The 23081-nt window shown below is 46.4% G+C and overlaps 1 protein-coding gene across 6 annotated transcripts in view; it reads right to left on the bottom strand.

Moving 5' to 3' along the window:
* Positions 1-18323, bottom strand: part of LOC147629404 (uncharacterized) — a 305268-nt gene extending 286945 nt beyond the window's left edge. For 3 of the 6 annotated variants that reach the window (XM_086812665.1, XM_086812668.1, XM_086812669.1), the window contains exons 1-3: positions 17881-18198; positions 11902-12012; positions 11670-11792 (exon numbers count right to left, since the gene is read on the bottom strand). In XM_086812665.1, coding sequence (XP_086668791.1) covers positions 11670-11792; positions 11902-12012; positions 17881-17925 — 279 coding nt within the window. In that variant the 5' untranslated portion in view covers positions 17926-18198. The other 3 variants (XM_086812666.1, XM_086812667.1, XM_086812670.1) reach the window with 3 other exon arrangements.
* Between the last annotated feature and the right edge of the window lie 4758 nt (positions 18324-23081).

Genomic DNA, 23081 nt, shown 5'->3' with positions numbered 1-23081 from the left:
AATCAAGGCCAACATAGACACCTCATATACATGACCAAACCAACCATCTTATGGTTCCAAAACCCAAGAAAAACCATATGACACTTGTATGACTATATATACAAAGAGGAAAAAGGTTATTGATCCAGATCCTCACAATTGAGCCATCCTTTAGTCCAACCAGCTAACCTTCACCACCACAAGGTCCTCCACATAACTTGACATGCCGAATTGCTGAGATTAAATGCCAATCCTTGTCCTTTTTTCCATTTAAGCTAAAAAAACTGCAAGCTTGATTCCTGACATAATGTAATATGATCTGAGATTAAAACAAGGAGATTACAATCAAGGTCTCCTTTGATTTCTGCACAAACATGATGGCTTTCTTTGGTGTCATTGTGTTCATGTAGCTCATAAATGACAATTCTACTCAGTAATTGAACTGCCACCCTCTTCTTGTTTTTCTGCAACGCCTGTGGCTGCAGCTCGCCACTCAAACAGACACGGGGCTCTCTCCCTCTTTCGCCGTGACTGCCCAGGCGACTCTCCCCTCTGACCAAAGCGGCCTCCCTGTGTCTATCTGCCCTGTGCAGAGAGTCTTTCCCGTATATCTGCAGCTTCAGCCCGTCCGGTTCCCTTCACACCAGCGGCCCTCAGTCATCCACAGCGCACCGAATACACCCCACCATTAATGTTTCTTTTGGGTCTCTCTTGCAGCTGCGCCAGCGAGTCCCCAGCAGCTCCACATGGCCCTCTGCTCTTCCCTCCTATCCAGTTGCAGCTCCCCTCTGATAGGCACCGCCTCCAGTCCCTGGTTGCCTGCAGCGTCCCTCCCACTTTCCAGAGTCTACCCAAGCCAGCTTCTTTCCTCCCTCCGTGTTCTTTATCAGGCGGCGTCCTTCCTCTTCGCCAGCTGTCGCCTGTACTCTGCAAAACCCCTAACCAGGCTCTTCCCACTGTCACAAGGACCTGCTTCTCTTTTTTTTTGTCAGTTTGGCGCCCCCCCCAGTTATCGCCTGCAGCAGCTGCCGCTTCCTATTCCCCTCTCGCTTCTCCACCCCCTCTTCTAGATGGCGAGTTGGCAGCCCATTAGGCCTTCACGCCACCTTTCCAGAAGAAGAACATGTAAATTCTTACTTTATTTTATTTATTTGGAAGAAAAAAAGCACCATGTTATTTCCTTTTCACACCAATCTCATGGCACATGGCCCCCTTTATCTTTTATTGCCCTTGCTTCCACAACCTTCAAACACAACCTTCAGTGCCCACATCATTTGGACACGCACACAATTCAAGATGACTGAGCAGCTGACATCTTCTCCAGCATCTGACCTCTCACCCGACAGGCTTGTAACAAGCTCAACACCAAACCATTTCACCTGTACATCTGGCGACGCCCTCAAAAGCAAAACTCTCCACACGCCATACATCTCGTATGTACACAGACACTTAATCCCATGCATCTGGATTTGCATTTAATGGCCTCACATGCATGGTTTCACACCATAGACGCGCCATAGCACGACAGCGCTCCCAGCTCAAGTAAGTGATGACCGGTGTTATCCGGCCCCATGTCCTCTGACACCCTGCAAGCTCCCGTGTCCTCCACCTCTAGTGTGTGCATCACCTCGGGGTGCTCGAAATCATAAATGTCTCACTGTTCCGTGTATGTACATTGAAGTCCCCCATAAGGAGGACTTTGTCACGTGCATCCCGCACTTGGATGCCACGTAGACATTTCTGTACAGAAGGTGCAGGACCTGGGATGGTGAATTGGTCCCATGTGAGCCCCGGGACGAGTCAGCCAGGGATCCATCTCAGTCGTCCGAGGTCAGGTGTGCATTGCCCTGCACATGAGTCCAAGGTCAGGTGTGCACTGTCCTGCACATGAAACAATGCCAGTCCACGCTGTGAGTCTCCCTCTAGAATGATGTCAGTGGTTCTGTGTATCAGGTATGGTACCGGATGCCAGATCACTGAATAGATAGTGGTTAGGACAAGGGGCCAGCCCATAGGGCTACCCCGGATCTGAGTGTGGGCATGGGAATGGTGTAGAACCACCCCCATGAGGGCCAGGAAGGCCAAGGCTGAACCCACCAGCCATGGAGGGGCTGTAGGACAGCCCTAGGGCAAAGATAAGGCTATTTCCAGGAGCTTACAGCCTTTATATGGCTGTAGGGCAAGTATGGGGCAGCCCATACAGGCTGCCCAGCCCTGGGATTGTGGACAAAAGATGTGCCCAGACCTTCAGAAGCAGGCGCCTGATGTCCAGCCAGCCAGGAAGACATGCACAGAATTTATGGGATTTTTTCCAGCATTTAATGGGATTTTTCAGCATTTAATGCTGAATTCCCAGTCGTGGGACAATTCTGGGCTGGCCGACTGCTTCTATGCTGGCCGAGTGCTCCTGAGGAGAAGTATAAATAGTGGAGGCCATAATCCCAATGATTCATCTCATTTTTCACCAAGTGCTCAAGCAAACCAAGGGGCCAAGACAGCCAAGGGCTTGCTAACGCAAAGGGGTGAAGGATTTAGGTCAAGGGCAGGATTTTCCAGCCAAGAAAAGGTCCAAGATTGCTGTATTTTCTTTCAGATTTCTCATCATTCTAATAAAGCAAATACACCATCCGTGGTGGGGGCCCTACAAAGGGTAATTGGGACCCAATATTGTGTCCTCTCCATCTCTCCCTCTCTCTCTCTATTTTCTGCACATCTCCTTTCAGTTTGTGCGTTAATTTCCGTCGCGAAAAGAGTGCTGAATTCTGAGTTTTGAAGTTACCGATTCTTCTCCGAACCTTCCACATATTACAGTGGTATCAGAGCCTACTTCAAGTACAAAGATTCAGCAAAGAAAACCAGAAAATTTTTCTCGCTCGTGTGGTTGGTTTTTAGACGCCGGTGGACTACCCCTTTCGGAGTGACTCCTGTCCCTCGAAGGACGGTTGGTTTTTAGCCTCCGGAAGCCTCCGGAAGTCTCCCACACAGATAGTGGATGGTCAGATTGCGTTCCGGAAAGGAATTGCATTTTCCTGCTATGGCGAGCTTCGGCGACGAGAGAGACCTAGAACCATGGGACCAGAGTGCACCAGGCAACCTAGCTAGGGCACCAGGCTTGAATGTCACAAACATGTTCCAGCAGATGATGCGAGCAATCGCAGAACAGACAGCCAAGTTGAATGAGCAGAAGGCGCGGATCTTGGCTCTGGAGGAGCTTACCCACTCTCTACCGTCGCGTTTTCCATCTCCTCCTCCCTCTCCTTCCGTATCCCAGATAGGGACCCTCTCGTGGGGTCACAGCCGCGCAGCCAAGCTCCTTGCTTGAGTTGTAGATGCGTGCATTAGAGATCCGACAACGAGAAGACGACGCCATGTGACGCGTGGAACACGAGCGTTACCTCAGAGCTTTGGACGCCAGATTGACACCGGCGGCGCCCTCGAATCATTTTCCCGAGAAAATGAATTTTAGTAAGTATAATGGTAAACTCGATCCCACAACTCTTTATTCATGGTTACATCAATTTGAAGCTTACTTTGCCGCAGTGAGAAAAACAAATACTAACAGAGTGATCTTAGCCAGTTGGTACTTGGAAGGTGAGGCCATTCCTTGGTGGACTCAGTGGGCTCATGCCCACACTAGAGCAGGTACGGCAGCTTATGTGTGGGACGAGTTCGTCCGCGACCTTAAGCAACGGTTTCTACCGCCCCACTACCTTGAGCGACTCGAAGATGAGTTCAGGGGAGCGCGTCAGAACGCGCAACCAGTCCTTCATTTGCCAATAAAATTTCGACCTTGTGTCTGCAATTAGGCTTATCTCTGATACGGACAAGAAAGGGCAGTTTTTGTATGGCCTGGACACGCAAATCCAATGGGAGGTGCGTATGTTTAGGCCAGCCACCTTTGAGGACGCACTCTCGCTTGCGCAGAGTGCAGAAATGAAACACAATGGTGGCAAGCCCAAGACTTCCCAGTCGGCTTCTCCCAGGGCTAATGCCTCGGGGGGCAAAAGCAAGAACCAGACGGGGTCTTCCCCAGGACAGAGCCCGGGAGCCTTTGGCTCCAAGAACTCGAACAATGCGTCTAAGCTTACTCCAGACCAGAAAGCGGATGCAGGCAAGACACGTGGCAAGTTGAGTGTTGAGGAGCTTTCTCAGTACAAGGAGGGTAGATGTTTCTTTTGTCATACAAAAGGACATACTTCTCGGGATTGTCCGAAGAAGCCTTCAAAGGCTGCCGCCGCCTCCACAGCTTCCGTGGTGAGCTCAGCTCCCAACCCTAGTTCTTCAAACCCCGGTGCTTCAGTTGGAGCAATTATTAGCCGGGAGCTCGAAGATAAGCAGAAGGGCGCCCATGACCAGGAGTATGAGCGCAACGAATTGCTCAAGTCCTTTGGCTACATAGGTGGCCAGAGAGTCGTTGTCTTGTTTGACAGCGGCAGCACTGAGGATGTGGTCACGGAACAGGCCGCTAGGCGTTCCCGTTTCGAGCTAACTTCGGTGGACAAACAGGTTGAGGGTTTTAGCACAGGTATGACAACGAGCATCAAGTATGAAGCTCTAGGTGCTAAGTTAGTGATTCAGGGCATAGAGTTTGTGCGTGACTTTATGGTTGCCCTTCTTGTAGGGCCAAACATAATTTTGGGTATCCAGTGGTTTCACAAGTTTCTTCCTGATGTCAAGTGGGACAAGCACACGTTCCAGATCAATCAGAATGTGTCAAACACCCCGGTTACCATTAAGTGTGAGCCAAGTATTCCGAACTTTCCGTTCATAAGCCACTTTCAAGCTAAGCGAGCAGTCAGGAAAGGCGCACAGTGTGCGATGATTTACATCCAGACAGCCCAGACGGTGGCCAGTGCTTCCGAGAAGTACTCAGTTCTCCATGAAAAGTTCCAGAAGATTTTTATTCGGGACAGCCTCTCTCCCCAGCTCCCCCCGTCCAGACCGGAGGATCACAGGATTGACCTCCTCCCAGGCTCGAAACCCCCGAGCAAGTTTCCGTATCACCTTTCTAAGGCAATGGAATCAGAGTTGGACCACCAACTCCAAGAATTGTTGCAAGCTGGCTTCATCCGCCCCAGCGTGTCGCCATTTGCAGCACCGATCTTGTTTGTCAAGAAGAAAGATGGGTCTTTCTGGTTGTGTGTCGATTATCGTGCACTCAACAAGCTAACTATCAAGAGCAGATTCCCGATGCCTCGAATTGACTATATTCTCGAGAGGCTGAATGGAGCAAAGGTGTTCTCAAAACTGGATTTAAAGAGTGGGTACCACCACGTACGGATTGTAGAGGGGGACATCCCCAAGACAGCCTTCCGTATAGAACGGGCCCACAATGAATTTGTGGTCATGCCATTTGGTTTGACGAACGCCCGAGCTACATTTAACCGCATGATGATGCGTGTTTTCCGGCAGTTGATTGGAAAGTGTGTGTTCATATTTCTGGACGACATACTCATATTTTCAGCTACAGTTGAGCAGCATGACATTGATGTGGAGAAAGTCCTTAAGTTGCTGGAAAGCAACGAGCTCTACGTCATTGAAAAGAAGTCAGAATTTTATCTGTTCCAGGTGCATTACTTGGGATATATAATTAGTGCTCCGGCTAAAGTGGCCGAGATTGTTAACTGGGAAGTACCTCAGACAGCTTATGACATTAGATCATTTGTGGGTATATGCCAGGCATATTCCACCCACATCGACAAGTTTTCTGATCTTTCGGCAGATCTCACCGATCTGCTAAAGGGAGTGAAAACAAGAAGGCAAAAGATTCGAATGACTCCACGAGAGTTGGAGGCATTCCAGATCCTCAAGGTGGCTTTGTCAGAAGCGCCTTGTTTAGCCCTTGCCTCGTGGGACGAACCATTTCAGGTGATCACCGATGCGAGTAACATCGCAATCGGAGGTGTATTGCAACAGAATGGTCATCCAGTAGCTTACATGTCTCGTAAGTTACTGCCCGCTGAGAAGAACTACTCAGTCTATGATCGAGAACTCCTAGCAGTAATACAGGCCTTGAAACATTGGAAACATTTCCTATATGGCCATGACTTCGAGGTTCGCACTGACCATCAGGCATTGCGCTGGATTCAGACGATGCCGAGTGCACAGTGGAGTGATCGACAACACCGCTAGAGTCAGATATTCCAGCAGTTCGGTGGTATGATTGAGTACCTTCCAGGAAAGGCCAATCCAGTGGCCGATACTTTGAGCAGGAAGGGACAAGTATCTACGATTCAGACCACTAGACTTGACCTTGTTGGTACAGGACTAGAGGACATGAAGCACACGTACGCAGATTCCGAGGAATTTGGTACTCAGTGGGAACAGGCATTGGATGCCACAGGACCATGCCATTTTCTGATACACGATGGTTGGCTTTTCTACAAAGGCCGACTATGTGTCAGGAAGTCATTCCGGGTAGCTCTTCTCCATGATGCCCATGACGCCATTATAGGTGGTCACAGGGGCATGAATTCGACTCTAGAGAAATTAGAACGGCAATACTATTGGCCAAAGATGAGGCATGATGTGTTTACATATGTACAACGCTGTGACATTTGTCAAAAGGTGAAAGCTCCTCGTGGAAAGAAGATAGGGTTGTTACAGCCCTTGCCAATTCCTGAGGGTCCTTTCCAAGACATTTCCATGGACTTTGTCACGAATCTGCCTCCTTGTTCGAGTAGGCGTAATATGCAGTGCTTAACTATTGTTGATAGGTTTAGCAAATTTGTTATGCTTATTCCTTGCAGGGCCAATGTGCCCGCCGAGGATGTTGCCCAGCTATTCATTCGGCATTGGTACCCGATTGGCGGGATTCCTAGAACCATAGTGTCAGACCGAGATGCCAAGTTTACCAGTCATTTTTGGAGGGCATTGTTTGATAATTTTGGTACTAAGCTGAATTTTTCCAGTGCATTCCACCCACAGACAGATGGCCAGACAGAGATATACAACCAGTTGGCCTTTGATGTGCTGAAGTGTTATGTCCACGATCAGCAAGGTAAGTGGGAATCGTTTTTGCCTTTAGTTCAAGCTGTTTTGAATGACTCTTTTTCTTCAGCTATTGGCAGGACTCCATATGAGGCAGCGTTTGGAAGACCTTTCCAGTCGTTGTTAACCAGGACTTCGTCTTCAGTACCGGAGGCGAACAGAGTGATGGAGTCTTACCAGGAGATTTTAGAGTCAGTAAAGGATAGATTGGCTAAAGCGCAAGAGGCCTACACTCGACAGGCCAATAAAGACCGAAGGGATATGAAGTTTTCGGAAGGAGATTGGGTTTATCTAGGGATTATGAAGCAAAGATTGAAGCAGGTGGGCAAGCGATGCCCAAAGTTGTCTTTCAGGAGCTTCGGACCTTTCCCCATCCAGAAAAAGATTAATGAGGTGTCTATGCAGTTAAAGCTACCTCCGAGTTGGACTATGCACGATGTATTTCATGTCACTTGGTTGAAGCCATATGCAGGTCCACCATCTTAAGAGATCAAGGACGAAGCGGAACCAGACATTGTGGATGAAGCAGAAGTAATGGTTCCAGAACAGATCCTTCTGCACCGTTTCGAGCATGGCTCAGGCCGAAGACTACGACAGTTCCTCACGAAGTTTCAGGACCGAGGAACTCATGAAGCGGTATGGCTTGACAAAGAGTTCTTCGAAGACTATCCGGCATTATTGACGGATTATTTGGAGGCTATGCAGCTTCCGTCAAGTTAAGCAGAAGGGGATGTCACGTGCATCCCGCACTTGGATGCCACGTAGACATTTCTGTACAGAAGGTGCAAGACCTGGGATGGTGAACTGGTCCCGTGTGAGCCCAGTCCGGGACGAGTCAGCCAGGGATCCATCTCAGTCGTCCGAGGTCAGGTGTGCATTGTCTTGCACATGAGTCCAAGGTCAGGTGTGCACTATCCTGCACATGAAACAGTGCGAGTCCGCGCTGTGAGTCTCCCTCTAGAATGATGTCAATGGTTCTGTGTATCAGGTATGGTACCGGATGCCAGATCACTGAATAGATAGTGGTTAGGACAAGGGGCCAGCCCATAGGGCTACCCCGGATCTGAGTGTGGGCATGGGAATGGTGTAGAACCACCCCCATGAGGGCCAGGAAGGCCCAGGCTGAACCCACCAGCCATGGAGGGGCTGTAGGACAGCCCTAGGGCAAAGATAAGGCTATTTCCAGGAGCTTACAGCCTTTATATGGCTGTAGGGCAAGTATGGGGCAGCCCATACAGGCTACCCAGCCCTGGGATTGTGGACAAAAGATGTGCCCAGACCTTCAAAAGCAGGCGCCTAATGTCCAGCCAGCCAGGAAGAGATGCACAGAATTTATGGGATTTTTCCCAGCATTTAATGGGATTTTTCAGCATTTAATGCTGAATTCCCAGTCGTGGGACAATTCTGGGCTGGCCGACTCCTTCTATGCTGGCCGACTGCTCCTGAGGAGAAGTATAAATAGTGGAGGCCATAATCCCAATGATTCATCTCATTTTTCACCAAGTGCTCAAGCAAACCAAGGGGCCAAGACAGCCAAGGGCTTGCTAACGCAAAGGGGTGAAGGATTTAGGTCAAGGGCAGGATTTTCCAGCCAAGAAAAGGTCCAAGATTGCTGTATTTTCTTTCAGATTTCTCATCATTCTAATAAAGCAAATACACCATCTGTGGTGGGGGCCCTACAGAGGGTAACTGGGACCCAATACTGTGTCCTCTCCATCTCTCCCTCTCTCTCTCTCTATTTTCTGTACATCTCCTTTCAGTTTGTGCGTTAATTTCCATCGTCGCGAAAAGAGTGCTAAATTCTGAGTTTTGAAGTTACCGATTCTTCTCCGAACCTTCCGCATATTACAGACTTCCCCCATGTTGGAGTAGTGTATGATCTCATCTGAAAGGGCTGCATATGGTGACTCACCCAATGGCCCTGTGTCCTCCTCCTCGCCTCTACTCTCATCCTCTGCTGTCATGGCATATCTCGATCCTCTAGGAGAGAAGTAGCATAGAGCAATGTATAACACCCTGTCTGTTGAGAGCTGTAGTCTAATCCACATGTATCTAGCCTCCTGGTCACGTGCTACCACCTGTAGGCGCTCCTGTAGCTCTCGCTTGAAGAGTACCGCTATACCTCCAGATCCTCTCGATGTGCTCTGCCGTGTGGCCCCCCTGTATGTAAACTCCCGCTGATAGCCCTCTACTTTGGGTAGCCCCCTCTCTGGGCTCTGGTGCGTCTCTGTAAGTAGTATGATGTCCCGTCCCTCCATGACCTCCTCCATCCTCCCAGGATGTGTCCAAAGTGCTCCATTGCAATTCCAAACTGCTGTGTGTATCTGTGAATCTAGATCGTCCATAGCCGATGTCCCATAGGCCGCCTGGCGCTAATCAGTGGCCTTGCCATCGATGATGACACGGCCATCGCGATAGAATGCTCTCTTGCCCTCTTTCCCGGCCGGTAGGACTCTCGGCATGCATGTTTTCCTGTGTTCTATCTACATCCTTGTAAGGTCGTCATCCAAATAGATGGGATCTCCTTGTAATCCTCGTAGAATCACCCTCTTTCTCATGAAGGTGACCTCTCTGTCTCTCCTGCAAACTGTAGGATGAGGGCTCGCTTGCGTGTTGAGTCTTTCCCGGCTCTCCATGCTTTGGTGAAGGGGAGAGGGTCCTCTTCCCTATAGCCGAGCTTCATGCATAGAAGCTGTCCATCTTTCTCGGGAGTGGAGTCAGGTGTCTCGGCTATACCTCTGACTCGAATGTTGAGGCGGCGGGCATGCCTCATCTTCTCCTCCTCAATGGTGGTGTGAATGATTTGGTGTTCTTCCCTTTGAGTCTCCTCCCTCACTTCTTTACGGATGTTCTTCTTCACCACCTCAACCCATCCTGACTACTTGGCTTCGAGTTTTCCCTCCATGTCCTTTGTGATCTCCTTGGAGATCTCTTCTTTGATGGCCGTGAGAGTGTTGTCATTGATCTCCCCTTCTTCCTTCTCGGTGTTCTTGACGGCTACCAGTTCCACTTTCAATGCACTCACCTCCTCCTTGAGTGTTGTGTTCTCTTGTTCAAGGTCCGTGACCCGTGCTTCGAGGGCCATGATGTGCCGGTGTAGTTTGTTCTCCACCTCATTGAGGTTGGAATCGGATGTCTTCTTGTTCTCCTTGATTAGTGCCTTCATTGCCGTCTCGAGGGCCTCGAGCTTCTCTTGGAGACTCGGAGCCATTCCTCGAGCTTACTCTGCAGCGCTTCCCACAGGCAGGGAGGAGAGAGAGAGAGAGAGTTATGTTGCTGCCTTGGGGGCCTGAGGAAGGGTGGGTGGGAAAAGGGGGGCGGAGGGGCTAGCGGGAAGGCAGACAGGCCAGCATAGCGAGCCAGCCCAGGCAGGACAGAGGGCGGCGAGCAGAGGCGAAGGCGGCGGCTAGCGAAAACAGGCGAAGGAGCAAGGGCAAAGCTGGAATGCAGGGGAGCAGATGGCTGGGCGGAGGTGGAAGGGCACAGGAGGTGCGCAGCAGTACAGAGAAGGGGGTGTGACATGGCTGGCAAGAAAGGGGCTGGGAAGAAAATGGCAGGCAGAAGGATGGGCGCAGTAGAACATGGAAGGGGGGGCAAGGTGAAAGGCGGGCAGGAGGGCTGGAAGGAAGAGGCGCTCAGGCGTGCAGCAGGGAGGGGGGGGGGTGCACAGCAGTACGGGGAGCCTGGGTCAAAATCGCCAAAAACTCTGCAAAACACGTTTGGCTCAGGGTACTGCAGTTATTAACACAAGACCACTACACCATCCTCTTCATTATGGGGGGAGTCATAGCCTAGGCCATGGAGTTTGGACCTGTAACATCATGAGGAGGATGGCACTGGCATGGCACTTTGCATGGACCTACGTGGGATCACATCAATGCAGGCAAAGCAAGTCCCCCTGACTACCTGGGACCTAGCCACCCTTTGGGAGACGAGCAGCAGCCTCTTGGCCTAGCATGTATGGCGGCGGCAAGCATGCCGCAAGGAGACTATAGACGGGACTCTAAACCCACCAGCAGAGTCTGTCAATGCCATTTGGACCATTCTTCCACACACTTTCAAGCTGCTGGGAACGACTTCAAAGTAGCTCCCCAAGTGTGCAGGAACACACAGCAGCTTTTTACAAATCTGCAGCCCAAGACCCTTTAGGCTTCTTGTCCAGGAGCAAGATGGGAGCAGATGGTGCTGCAGCCCCAGTTTGGCTTACCGGTCTTCTCCTTGCTCCTACGCATAATATAGTCTCCCTACTCAAGTGTCAATCCTCGGACATAGTCCCCCCAGATCTTAGTCTTTTTCTGCAATGCAAGGTCAATAACACATACATTCTCTTTTTTACTAATAGAAGAATTTTTCTTTGGGGGAAAAAAGACAGTTGATCCATCTGTATCTCCTCAACATAAACCGTCTTTGAACTTGAATAGAACATCCTAATGCCTCCCGACTAGTCTTATTTATGCCTAAGTCCTTCCATTTGCCCACTGGGCACAAGCTGGATTGGTTCCTAAGAGCTTAAGGTCTTTTGTAAAAGAAAAAAATATTTTGTTATAGAAGATAAAAGAATTGAAAAAAAATAAGTATCCTTCAACGTTGCACCCATATGGACCCTTTGAAATAATTAAGCACCCTCCAAAATTACACTCTATGCATGGACCTTGATTGCAAAGGAATGTTATCTGGTATGAAACATCTATGCTCCGTACCTGAACATGTGGATTGAAGTGTTCCATGGACGATGCAAGAGCTGGGAAAAGCGCATCATAGGCAGCTGCTCCATAGTCACTGAAGATCTTTGGAAGTCTTTCAAACGCACAACTTTGTTGTAGCTTTGAAGATTGCCAAAACCAAACGATGCGTGGTTCTCAACAAAATATATATTCCATGCAACATAAGTTGGTTGACCTATTAGACTTAAAGTTGTTAAACCTAGCTTACCTGATGAGCATTGGCAGATAGAAACAACTGAGTGCGTTGTAGGTCAGTCAAGTTCTCATCTACAGTAAGACTCTCAATGTCTTCCCGGGTTAGACCAGAATCCTTACGATGCTGCCAATATTATCATGACGTTAGGTTAAAGTTTGACAGAAAAGAATACCAAAAGTCTGTGAGGTGACAGTCAAAGGGTTCAAATTCACAAAAAAATGCAATGAGACTAAGTCAACTCAACTATAATCTTCTCTTAGAGACTTTCTTTTTCCTTATATTGCAAGAACCTTAGACTTTCTTTCTCTCCCCATTTTTTTTCCCTGAAAAAAAACTTCTACTAAGTATGAAATTTTACTAAGAAGGGAGATTTCAGACCAAGCAAGGGGAAAATCTCAACCAATCGGGTGCCTTGTGCTGCCACCAAGGCCCCATATGAGAGAGTGAAAAAGAAGCCATGATCCCATTCTCTCATGAATTGGCCACATTTTCTCTCTGCAACCCTTGAAGATCCCTGAATCCTCGCCCAAGTGGCCATGAACGTGTGGATAATATCACACCAGATCCTGCAAATGCACTATGTATCATAAACCAAAGTGCCCTCCATGGCCTTAGTGCATCTAGCCTTTCAGATGTGCCAGGGTGTGATGCCAGCAATGTCTCCCATGCAGTGTCCAATCTCTGTGCTAGAGGTACGTAGCCTGACTTTGGCATGTCCTGAAGATGACACCAAAGACCCTCTCCCTAGGTAACCCACAAGATCATCTCTCTGTCGTTCCCTTCAAACTTGATTTGCGGGCCCGACTGTGTCAACCAAACAATAGCACCAAATCTTCTTCTTCTTCTCTCTCTCGAGGATGATACGCAGATCTTGATGCTCTCGAGGATGATACGCAGCAAACCATCCGTCCCGCACGACATTGTTCGAGCTGAGTTTGCTGCACCACCTATGGCAGTGGAGGCATTGTTCCAGACGATCTCCTTTATATACAGGATGAGGGAGATGCCCATGGAGAGATTATCCCGCCGAGCTTTTGAGGCATCCAGACAGCTGGCCGAGGCTGGACACACTGGATCTTGGTATGCACAGATGCTACAGTGGTTCTCACATCATGGTATAGCCATTGAGCGGTTGCCACCTTTTCAGTATGATCAGTCTGCTCCACGGGGTTACCTCTCTCTCAATGAGAGGAACAGAGTGATGAGACAGGACATATGGCAGCACTACATACGGGAGACATGGATAGCACCAGAGAGCCCACTACCACCGAAGATGCTGTATTACAGAGACCACTTTATGAGCATCTCGGGGGATGGGTTTATACATCGACCGCGGTACATGGATGTATACATGCCACACAGCTCTCGTGTTGCTATTGGACAGCTACGAGTCTCATTACATCAGCTAGAGATAGAGGCTGGGAGAGCGGCACGGGTTCCTAGAGCTGAGCGGATATGCAGATTGTGCCGCGAGGAGGTGGAGACTTAGGATCACTTTGTATGTAGATGTAAAGCCCACCAGGGGGTCAGAGATAGATATGCAGGATTGTTTGAGGAGCACTCTTCACTACATCAGTTGATGGAGGCCTCGGACCAGCGACAGCTTGGCAGACTACTACTAGAGCTTCATAGTTCTCGAGAGAGACTCCTCCAGACACCCGCTCCCACTAGGGGTGGGAGACAGTCCCAGCTCACAGATTTCTTCCAGAGAGCTATGCCAGTGCCAGCTGATGTACCACGTGGGGTGACCGCACAGAGAGCAAAGGAATTGAGAGCCAGGAGGAGACCTAGACAGACTGGACATAGAGCACCCCGACTCCGTCACCGAGAGATAGCAGCTATCCGAATGAGACACCAGATGGAGACACAGGAGAGGCTAGCTTGCTTTCATTCAGACTCAGGGTACATGTTCATGCCATTCACAGCCTCAGCATCGGCGATGTATGATATCTTATATCCCTCTTATGGCACTGGATGGAGTTAAACATAGATCTGCATAGCATGCTTGTACTACCCCTTCAGCATATAGAGATGCATCTTGCCTTAGCACTCCATCCACATCCCCACCCCCCTAATATGGTTTGTATATGGGCTCCACCAATCCATGATGATTCACAGTTGTATCCAGACACATGCACACTTTTTCTTTTGTTTCTTTTCTTCCGATGACCGGAAGAACACAGTTGTATTTTTTTTGTCTCATAGGCCGACTTTGGCCTCTCGTAGACGTTAATATATCTTTCTTTTCTTTCTTTCTTTCTCTCTCTCCCCCTCTTTCCCTTATATCTTGTGGTGGATACCTCTCATTTATATGTGAACCAGACTGAGTGAGCAAAGCAATAGCACATAGATGGTATCTCTCCTCCATCTGCTCATAGGTTGAGCTTTAAAGCCCCAAATCCTTTGAGCAGCTCTAAACCTCCACATGCAATGTTGTACTACCTTAGAAGCTACCGGGCATATGGGGCAAGAGGGATCTACACCAAAAATAGCCCTCCATTGATTACTGGAGGGGCTACCATGTCAGAATAACCAAAAGAAGTGGGAGATTTGGCTCCTCCGTATGAGTGCCAAAATCTCTTTTGACTCAATGGGGTAATGTCATAACTCTCCCAATGTGGCATGAGTGTAGCAGTCCTCTGAATCTGTCCAATTAAGAGGAGCCTCGCATTACGGACAATGTAGCTGAAAAAAGGCTTAACTCTTAATTGCATTGGGTCCCACTCCCTCTCACCATGATCCCAGTGAAGATATCTGATAGGACATCCACCATACAGCCATATGCACCAAGACCCATGGCTCACATTATCATGGGGAGAGTCAACACACTAGTGCTTCCCTAAGCAGCTAACCACTCATTGAATGAAGGACAGTGCTTGGAATAATCTCCTTTGTGTCACATCTCATCAATCTCCATCCTGGATGGATAGAATAAAAAATACGATCTCCCTCCTCATCCTAATCCAGCAACGCTAACACCTAAAATGGCACTCGTGTACTAGAGAAAACACCCAGCCATGTATGATCATGCTGATCATGAAATGTGCCAATAATTGTAGCATGCGGAAGCTCTGGATAGTCTTCTTTCAGCCCTAAGCATTGCATAGGAACTTTTTTGTAGAAAGCAATGTTCTATTGCTTCACTGTTCCTAAGCAGTGTTCTCGGTTGTCATTAAGCATTGTATAGAAACACTTGATGCAAGAACAATCAACCTAGACAAAGAAGAGAGAGAAAGAGATGGTTGTATATTCAGTATATTCATATAGTACAAAAAGGTACATCTTCTGTGGCCTTTGGCCTTCCCAAAAAGGATAATAAAAAGCCAAAATCTAGACCTGCCCCACCTTGGGGGACGATGAAAGGACTGACCTTAGCCTTGCCTTTTTATAGGCCTTGGAATACTAAGTGACCTTGCCAACTGCTGGTCAGCCAAGTCCTTTGGACAATAAATATTAAAAATCTGCCAGTAGAAAGCTCTCCGCACCTGGCCAACCTGATACATGTCCTCTGGGATCTGTCCAGTGCCGAACAAGACCCTAATCATGTCAAAAACTGTGTTTATCTACTACCCAAATAAGGAATTAGCCTAGGATTATGCATGTCCATCTGCATGCACATGACAAAAATCCACTCATGAGGTATAGTTGCATCAATCTAACCAATCTGCCTAAAACTCCATCCTGGCTTCCCTAGGCGACTAACTACTCTCACTGGCTGAAGGGCAGTCCTAGAATTTGTGTCACATCTCATCAATCTCCATCTTGGCTAGATAGAATAAAAAACATGATCTCCCTTCTCATCCTAATCCAGCAAGGCTAACACATGTAATGGCACTCCAGTCCTAGGAGAAAACACCCAGCCACCTAGGATGATGCTGATCATGAAATGTGCCATGATAAGTCTCCGATCCATAGGAAGACTTTTAAAAGTCTTCTAAGCAATAACTGTCGATGCACATCTCTCCCGGCCTCGCCACTCCATATATCCAGACGCAACTAAAGGTTGCTCAGCCTCATCTCTAATCAGGTCATTCCACATAGTGGGTTGTCTGTCAGCCTCATCCTTTGATCTAGGCAGCCTGTCTCAAAAAAGGTCTCATGTTGTTCCAAGCTCTGATAATGGCCGTTATAAGTAAAGAGGAACATGCCCTATACTCTTCCTTGGTAAAGATGAAACGTGAACTTAGCATCCAATCTCCACCACGAGGGGAAGGCCTCATGACGCTTCCGCATGCGGTTGGAGCCAGACTCAAGCTTCCCCCAATGTCCACCGAGGGTATGAATGATATCGAGGCAAATGCTCCAGACACTCCCAGAGAACCTGGAAGCCTGGACAGGGATTACGGCGAGGTAACATTCCAAACAGGGGGGGCGGGTGTGCTGGGTTTCACGATGGGACTCGGGGCATTAATGTCGGGGGTTTGTTGTGATAAGTGCACATAACGGTTCTCTAACATAACCACATCCTCCTCAGACTTTTCAGACTGGCGTGCTTGATGGTGCCGCTCCGCCCTAGAAGTCCGATGGCGGTTCCGCCTCGAACCAGTGACATGCCACTCTCCTCCATTGGGATCCTCAGGGGCCGGAACCTGGTGCTCTGAATCCTGGGGGACGGGATCCCCCTCCCCCTGATGGGAAGCTATGCTAGGAACAAGGGAGGGGCACTAGTGGCGCTCTCCTAGACTTACGACGGAGCAGACACAAAAGCGATATCACATGAGGAACTTCTTCGGAGAGGCTATGGAGATGCAAAGAGAGGGGATCCTTGCTGTCCGAGCTAGAACCGAAGGAGCAGTTTGGGTTTCCATAACTTTCCCGATAACACCATCTATCACCCGGAGAAGGGAAAGATATTCCTTCCTGAGGCAAGGAAAGCAAACTATAATGGGAAACCCAAAGAGGCCAGCCAAAGGGTCGGACATTGGGTCGAAGCCGTGCTGCCACCTTGCAAAGAAGGCCTGTGCCGTATACAATGTGACAGGGCTTAGCTACATGACTCGATCCGATGCTACAAGCAAATCAAACTAGACCTGGTAGTATCAACGCCCCAAAGGATGAATATAAGTGATCTTTCCAGGCTCGCCGATGAGGCTAGCTTACAAAAGATACCTGAGCTGTCCATGTGCCTAGCGGCTACCCACAATCTTGCAAACCAAGGTGGAGGCCCCAAGGGAGGCGACTGTCAATGCAAGTCCGCTTCAAAAAAGGATAGGCAAGGGACGGCAGCCTCACTTGAGGATGACGGAGTGGCTGTGGAGCCTCCCTGAGGTGTGAAGGCCAAAAGACGTCGACACTCGCCGAAGAAAACAACTGCCCAAAAGCTGAAAACACCTGTCGAAGGAGAGATTGAAGAGGATAGGGCTCACGAAAGACGAAGAGGATCAGGAGGGGTGCGAAGATTCCAAGGGCAGCTGGGAAGGAAGAGCGCTATGGGCCCGACTGTCCACGAAGGCTCCTCTCCTGCTCACAAAACACGATAAGTTTGTCTTGGGCTGCCCTCTGTAAGAAAGAGCAGATCTCCTCGAGACCAAGGTCAAGATCTACCACTGTTGAGCCCTGATTGATAGAGAGGGCTCCCCAGATCTCCTCAATCGGCCTGCCAATCTTGGGATCATGAATCAAGCTCTTGAGGATGCCTCTCTCGTCTCCAGGGATCCTCAAGGCGGGGGAGAACTGGGGCACGGTGTCTGCGAGATTGGTGCCTCCAATAATGCTGCCAATCATGCCTCCATGGCCACAAGCCCAGTCATCCACATAAAATCTATGATTGCGGGAAAGGTTCGGTGCGCGCATCCTCCAATCGGATAGAAAATCAGACGCTCCTCTCTCTCTCTCTCTCTCTATCACACACACACACACACAAAAACACACATGGCACGTGCACACAGGAGACATCTTTACAAAGAAAACATTAAAACAGTGTTCACAACTAGATACATCTCTGCATGCATGGACAAATGTAAGCATTCTTTTAATGCTTAGCTGGCTCACCTCCTCTTTCAGGTCCTCAAAGATGCCAGCCTCCATAAGTCCCATGCCCTTTTTGGAGAAATATCAAACTAAGTCCATGCACTGTGACTCCATGGATGCATGTGATGAATGCCCTGAAAATTTCCAGATTTTCTAAATTTTTCAAAAATAAGCATTTGCATGAACTGGCAGGCTCAGCAGCATACTCTGTGTTGGAGAAATGTAATTCATTTCGTTTCATTAGCATTTTCGTTAGAGGGGGGGGAAAAAAAGAGTAACTACACAAATCTGGTCGTTGAGAATTATAAAGTCTGGTTTTTTTTTTATATATATAAATTGAAGAAAGTTAGCATACGGAGAGTTCTGAGCGAAACTAGTTACGTGAAAGGGGGTGCTGCATGGTCTCCTGTAATGGGAGAAATACGAAGAAAAATGACTTATGCGACAAAATGGTGAAAACTGCATGTCGTTTAATGTATGTCGTTTAATGGGTTAAGGTTTTTAAATTAAATATGGTTTGGTAAGAGACTTTACTTTGAAAAAAATATTAAACGTTGCAAGTTGGGGGTTTTGCAGAGGGGGTGGAAAAGGTAGTTTCGCTAGGCGAATGCAAGGAATTCGCGAAGGTCATGGTGTCAATGTTGTGTGGATGGCCGTGTGTAGGCGGTGGCCGAGTTGTGCTATTGCAGAGGCTCTATTTGGTGGAGTTGACAGAATGAAGTGGCTGTGGGGGCAACGTGGAGAGGCAACAACGTCTATGTGCCTAGAAGTCCTACTATCATCATGATCGAAGAATAATCATGGTTGTAACATTAGTTGTCTCACTGCACACTTCTTCAACTGTAAATAACAAACGGTTCTATTTTTACAACATGAGTGGATTCTTTAGAGTGTAATTATTAGGATTCTTTATTTTTCTTTAGAGTGTCGTTCTTGGGATATCCTTGTTTTTTCCTACATTCTTTGGCTATGCATTCTTGGGATATCCCTGTTTTTTCCTATATTCTTTGGCTATGCACCCTTTCTTGTTATAGTAAAAGCATTCTTGGGATATCCCTCTTTTTTCTTATATTCTTTGGCTATGCACCCTTTCTTGCTATAGTAAAAGCATTTAATATTTTTCTTTTGATTTAAATTATTAAAATCCTTATTCTGTGTATTAGTGGAGTAAGCCTAGTTTCCACCATTGTAAATCTATGTATTTGAACACTCTACATCCACCGCAACTCCTCATCCTAAAAGTAATGAGCTAAGCTGCTCAAATGTGAGAGGAGTAGGCCTGGCCCAACATTTAAAGGTGTAACAAAACCATCATATTTAGGTGCTAATACCCTTAGACAACGATGAGAGCAAGATCACACTCATCTTAATTACAACCATTTGGTCACTAAGATCTTTGATTCTAGTGAGAAATACCTCACTACTTCATCTTCATTCATCTTCTCTTATTGAAGCTGATCGCATACAACATTGCCATCTACATCCCTTGTTGTTAGCGGGGGTGAACATCAAAACCAATGAAAGTGTCCTACAGCTCATAGGAGGAAAGAATAACCTTAAGCTTGAACTTTTGGAGAGGATAATTGGTGTTGTTCTTAAGCTTTCCATCACTATTGAGGGTTATGGAAGATACCATTTCTCCTAAGAGACACGACAGTTAGCAAAACAAAATTACACCGAGCAGGAGCTCTAAGAGGATATAACATATGATGTAAGAAGTAGGATCTTCTACAGCACAAAACTTAAAAACTCAATTGCACAACACAATAATAAAGATAGAGAAGAATAATGTATAGTTAAGTGATGTTACTCATGTGATGTTAAGTGATGTCACTCATGTGATACAATTGATGGCAAAGCCTAACACCCATGTCATTGAAGCTCATATGAAGGGAGCTTTAATGATTGCTCTAGAAGTAATGGAGGTTGCATGATGCTAATAGGAGCTAGAGAGTATAACCAAATGATAGTTGATAAACTATGTAGAGAAGGGGTTGGTCGTGTATCTAATATAGGTTTGTATACATGGGGTGACTATTACATGACCGCATAGGCTTGTGGTCATAGTCAATGCAACCATCCATAGTGTAGACTCAAACCATAAAGATAAACTAGATTAAACTACATTGTTACCCAACCTCCTCTACAACCATCCAAGCTCATCTTGGGTTCCACAATATCAAGAGAGTGTATCCCAAATTAAAGTCTAACTACTTCATGTGTGGATTGTTTATAAGATAACAATCCAATATAGCATGTAGCCTATTTTGCTGTGTGCCAAATCTAATACAAGCTGTATCTAAACCATTTGGCCTCCTAGGCCACCTTTCCATGTGAATGCGAGAATGCTAGGCATTCTAAGGCTACTCAACCATGGCTCTACTAGACATTATGGGGGGGTGCAAACATGAGCTAGCTGATGCTTAGGCAATATAATATGAGGGTGGAGTATTGATACAAACTAATTATTGTGGTGCCTAGGAAATTGGAGCATTCCTATTTAGCTCCATTAATGTTGTAGATTTCACTAAAGATCCCCCTTGTACTCTACTAGTCTCTCGATGTCTCATACAAAGTCACTTGGTGCTTGTACTCTACTAGTCTCTCAATGTCGCATACAAAGTCACCACACCCTATATCATGTACGATGGATATTAGAGCTCCTAAAGTGGTGAAAAAAAGGCACAAAGTCAAAGGTTTTGTAGAAAGAATCAATAAACTTGTAGTTTATGTGCCCTCACGCCTTCTCTATGATAGTGCATAAAGTAAAGATTTTTGCAAGTGTGGAGTTGTTTCTACTAAAGCCTACTTACCCTAGTGCTTTGTGTCCAAGCCTCTCTCTACCTATAAAAGATGATCCCAATGGCCAATCATGATAGTCAATTTATTTGGATCCATGGAGTCTCTTGCTTTATGGATAGGAATCGTTCCTAGAAGGCTCAATTTAATATTTCTATAAGAATGGGGGGAATCCTTCATAGAGGGGTCTATTAAATATTTCTATGAGAATGGGGGCTAATATATGATGTCCATGTGTAAACCCCATGTGTAAAGTGCTTCAATGTAGAGTGTCATGATCGTCCACTTGCCCAACTTGCAGGGTAAACTTTCTCCAACATTGTTTGACTTTTTCTAGCATGAGGTCATTGGTTATTCATATAGAGATGTATCTTTAAGCTTGTTTGAATATATGAAGATGCCAAAATAGTCTTCTTTTCTTTAAAAGAGTGGCTAATGTGTGATTCTTGCCTCCTAGTTTGATGTTTTTTTATAGTCTCAACCCGTCATGCAATTGTGCAAAAAGCCTTGAGAATGGAGGTTCTTGTATTTTTCTTATGTAGTTGTGTTTGATATATATATATATATATATATGTATGTATGTATGTATGTATGTATGTATGTATGTATGTATGTATGTATGTATGTAAAGAAAGAGATAAAGATATATTAATTTCTTCAAAAGACTCAAAGGGTATTTGAGACTAGAAAGGTAACACACAATTTATTCATGTGATGAATACTAAAACAAGGAAAATAAAAAATTATACAAAACGCGCTACATAAGCAAAAGTGTCCACGGGATGCTACTCAGTGACAATTTGTGGTCATACACTAATACCATCCTCCTCCATAATTGAACATAAAATAGATAAAAACTTTCCTCCTATGATGAGTGCTAGGCATGTCATGTGTAGCTCCTAGGTGGAGGAAGGTCCTCTGAGATCTAGGCCATTTGGCTCTCAAAAGGAATCACACATGGTAGAAAGGTATCACACAATTTATCCATGCGATGAATACTAAACAAGGAAAACATAATTGAACATAAAGTAGATAACAACTTTCCTCCTATGATGGGTGCTAGGCATGTCATGTGTAGCTCCTAGGTGGAGGAAGGTCCTCTGAGATCTAGGCCAATTGGCTCTCAAAAGGAATCACACATGCTCTCAGTGTAGTAGTGACACCCTATGTACGTGTGGGGCTAGAGAATCACGTGTCCATGAACAACCACCTCAAGACTCCACTGATGAGATTGATGTGATGATAAAGTCGCACGAGGAAAGAGGCAGTTCACTAAGATTTTCTAAATGTAGTGGTGAATAAATTAGGCCATTACTTTGAGAGTGAGATGACATGAATACCATTCTTCCAGTAAAATATAAGGGCAGTCAAGTTACAACCATCCTAGATGGAGGGCCTGGAATCAACATTTTACCAAGCAAAGATGGGAGTAGTCCTACTTCTTCTTGGGACACAATATCGTGGGGGAGAGAGAGAGAGAGAGAGAGAGAGAGAGAGAGAGAGAGAGAGAGAGAGATCTACAAGGTGCTTATTTGTAGCTACTGTTGAGGTGCCTATAGAGTGTCACCCATTTTTGGTTACTTAAAGCATTCCTTTATAGCTTGTTCAATGCAGTAACATTTTTTTATTTTTTGCACTTCTATAGCTGCCTCTAGTAAACCACTTCAAGGCTAATATTTTTCACTTCTACAGTTACCTCTAGCACTACTCCAATGCTAATATTGCGAGGCTAATATGTAATAATTAAATATTGAAAAATGTGTAGTAATTGTAGAACCTCATATTTAAAAAGTTGTGTAGCTAAATTTTTTTAAGTAATTAATTGCTTGTGACATAATCTCCAAGGCTCTTTGTATGTAGTTTCTTTAGTATGAGGCCAACTTAGTGACACTCAATACCTCAAAGTGTATCTCCATCTATATTTTCTATAGATCCTATCCCACAATGCTAGAAGTTGGCAATTAGCAACTACGAGCTCTAATAGACATATTGCCTAAATTTTAATTCGTGCTCCATTTCCATATGCATAACTCTAATTGTCACATCATAGTAACATCGTCACTCCCTTTTGAGCAACGTCCATGTCTCCCAAAATCCTTCTCAACTAGACTGCTTCATAAATTCTAGACCCAATAAGAAAATAGTATAACCAAAAAAAAAATCCATGCTATCACAATCTCCTACCCAATCCGAGTCACAACATCTAGTTAAGGTTTCACCTAATGTATAAGTGATTCCATACCCGATGGTATCTTTGATGAACTTTAAAACCCGCATCCTTGCCTTCTAGTGGTTCTCTTGAGACTGATTTTAGAACCTACTAAGGACACCAACTACAAAGATCATGACATGCTGTGTATTGCACAAAAAGATCAAACTCCCCACACCAACTTCATGTACTTCTTCATATCTACAAGTGGATA

The sequence above is a fragment of the Cibotium barometz genome, chromosome 18 (genome assembly GCF_041138505.1).
Source record: "Cibotium barometz isolate CiBa-2024 chromosome 18, ASM4113850v1, whole genome shotgun sequence".
Lineage (NCBI taxonomy): Eukaryota > Viridiplantae > Streptophyta > Polypodiopsida > Cyatheales > Cibotiaceae > Cibotium > Cibotium barometz.
Note: the sequence above shows the minus strand (reverse complement) of the source record. Positions and strands in the feature narration are given on the sequence as shown.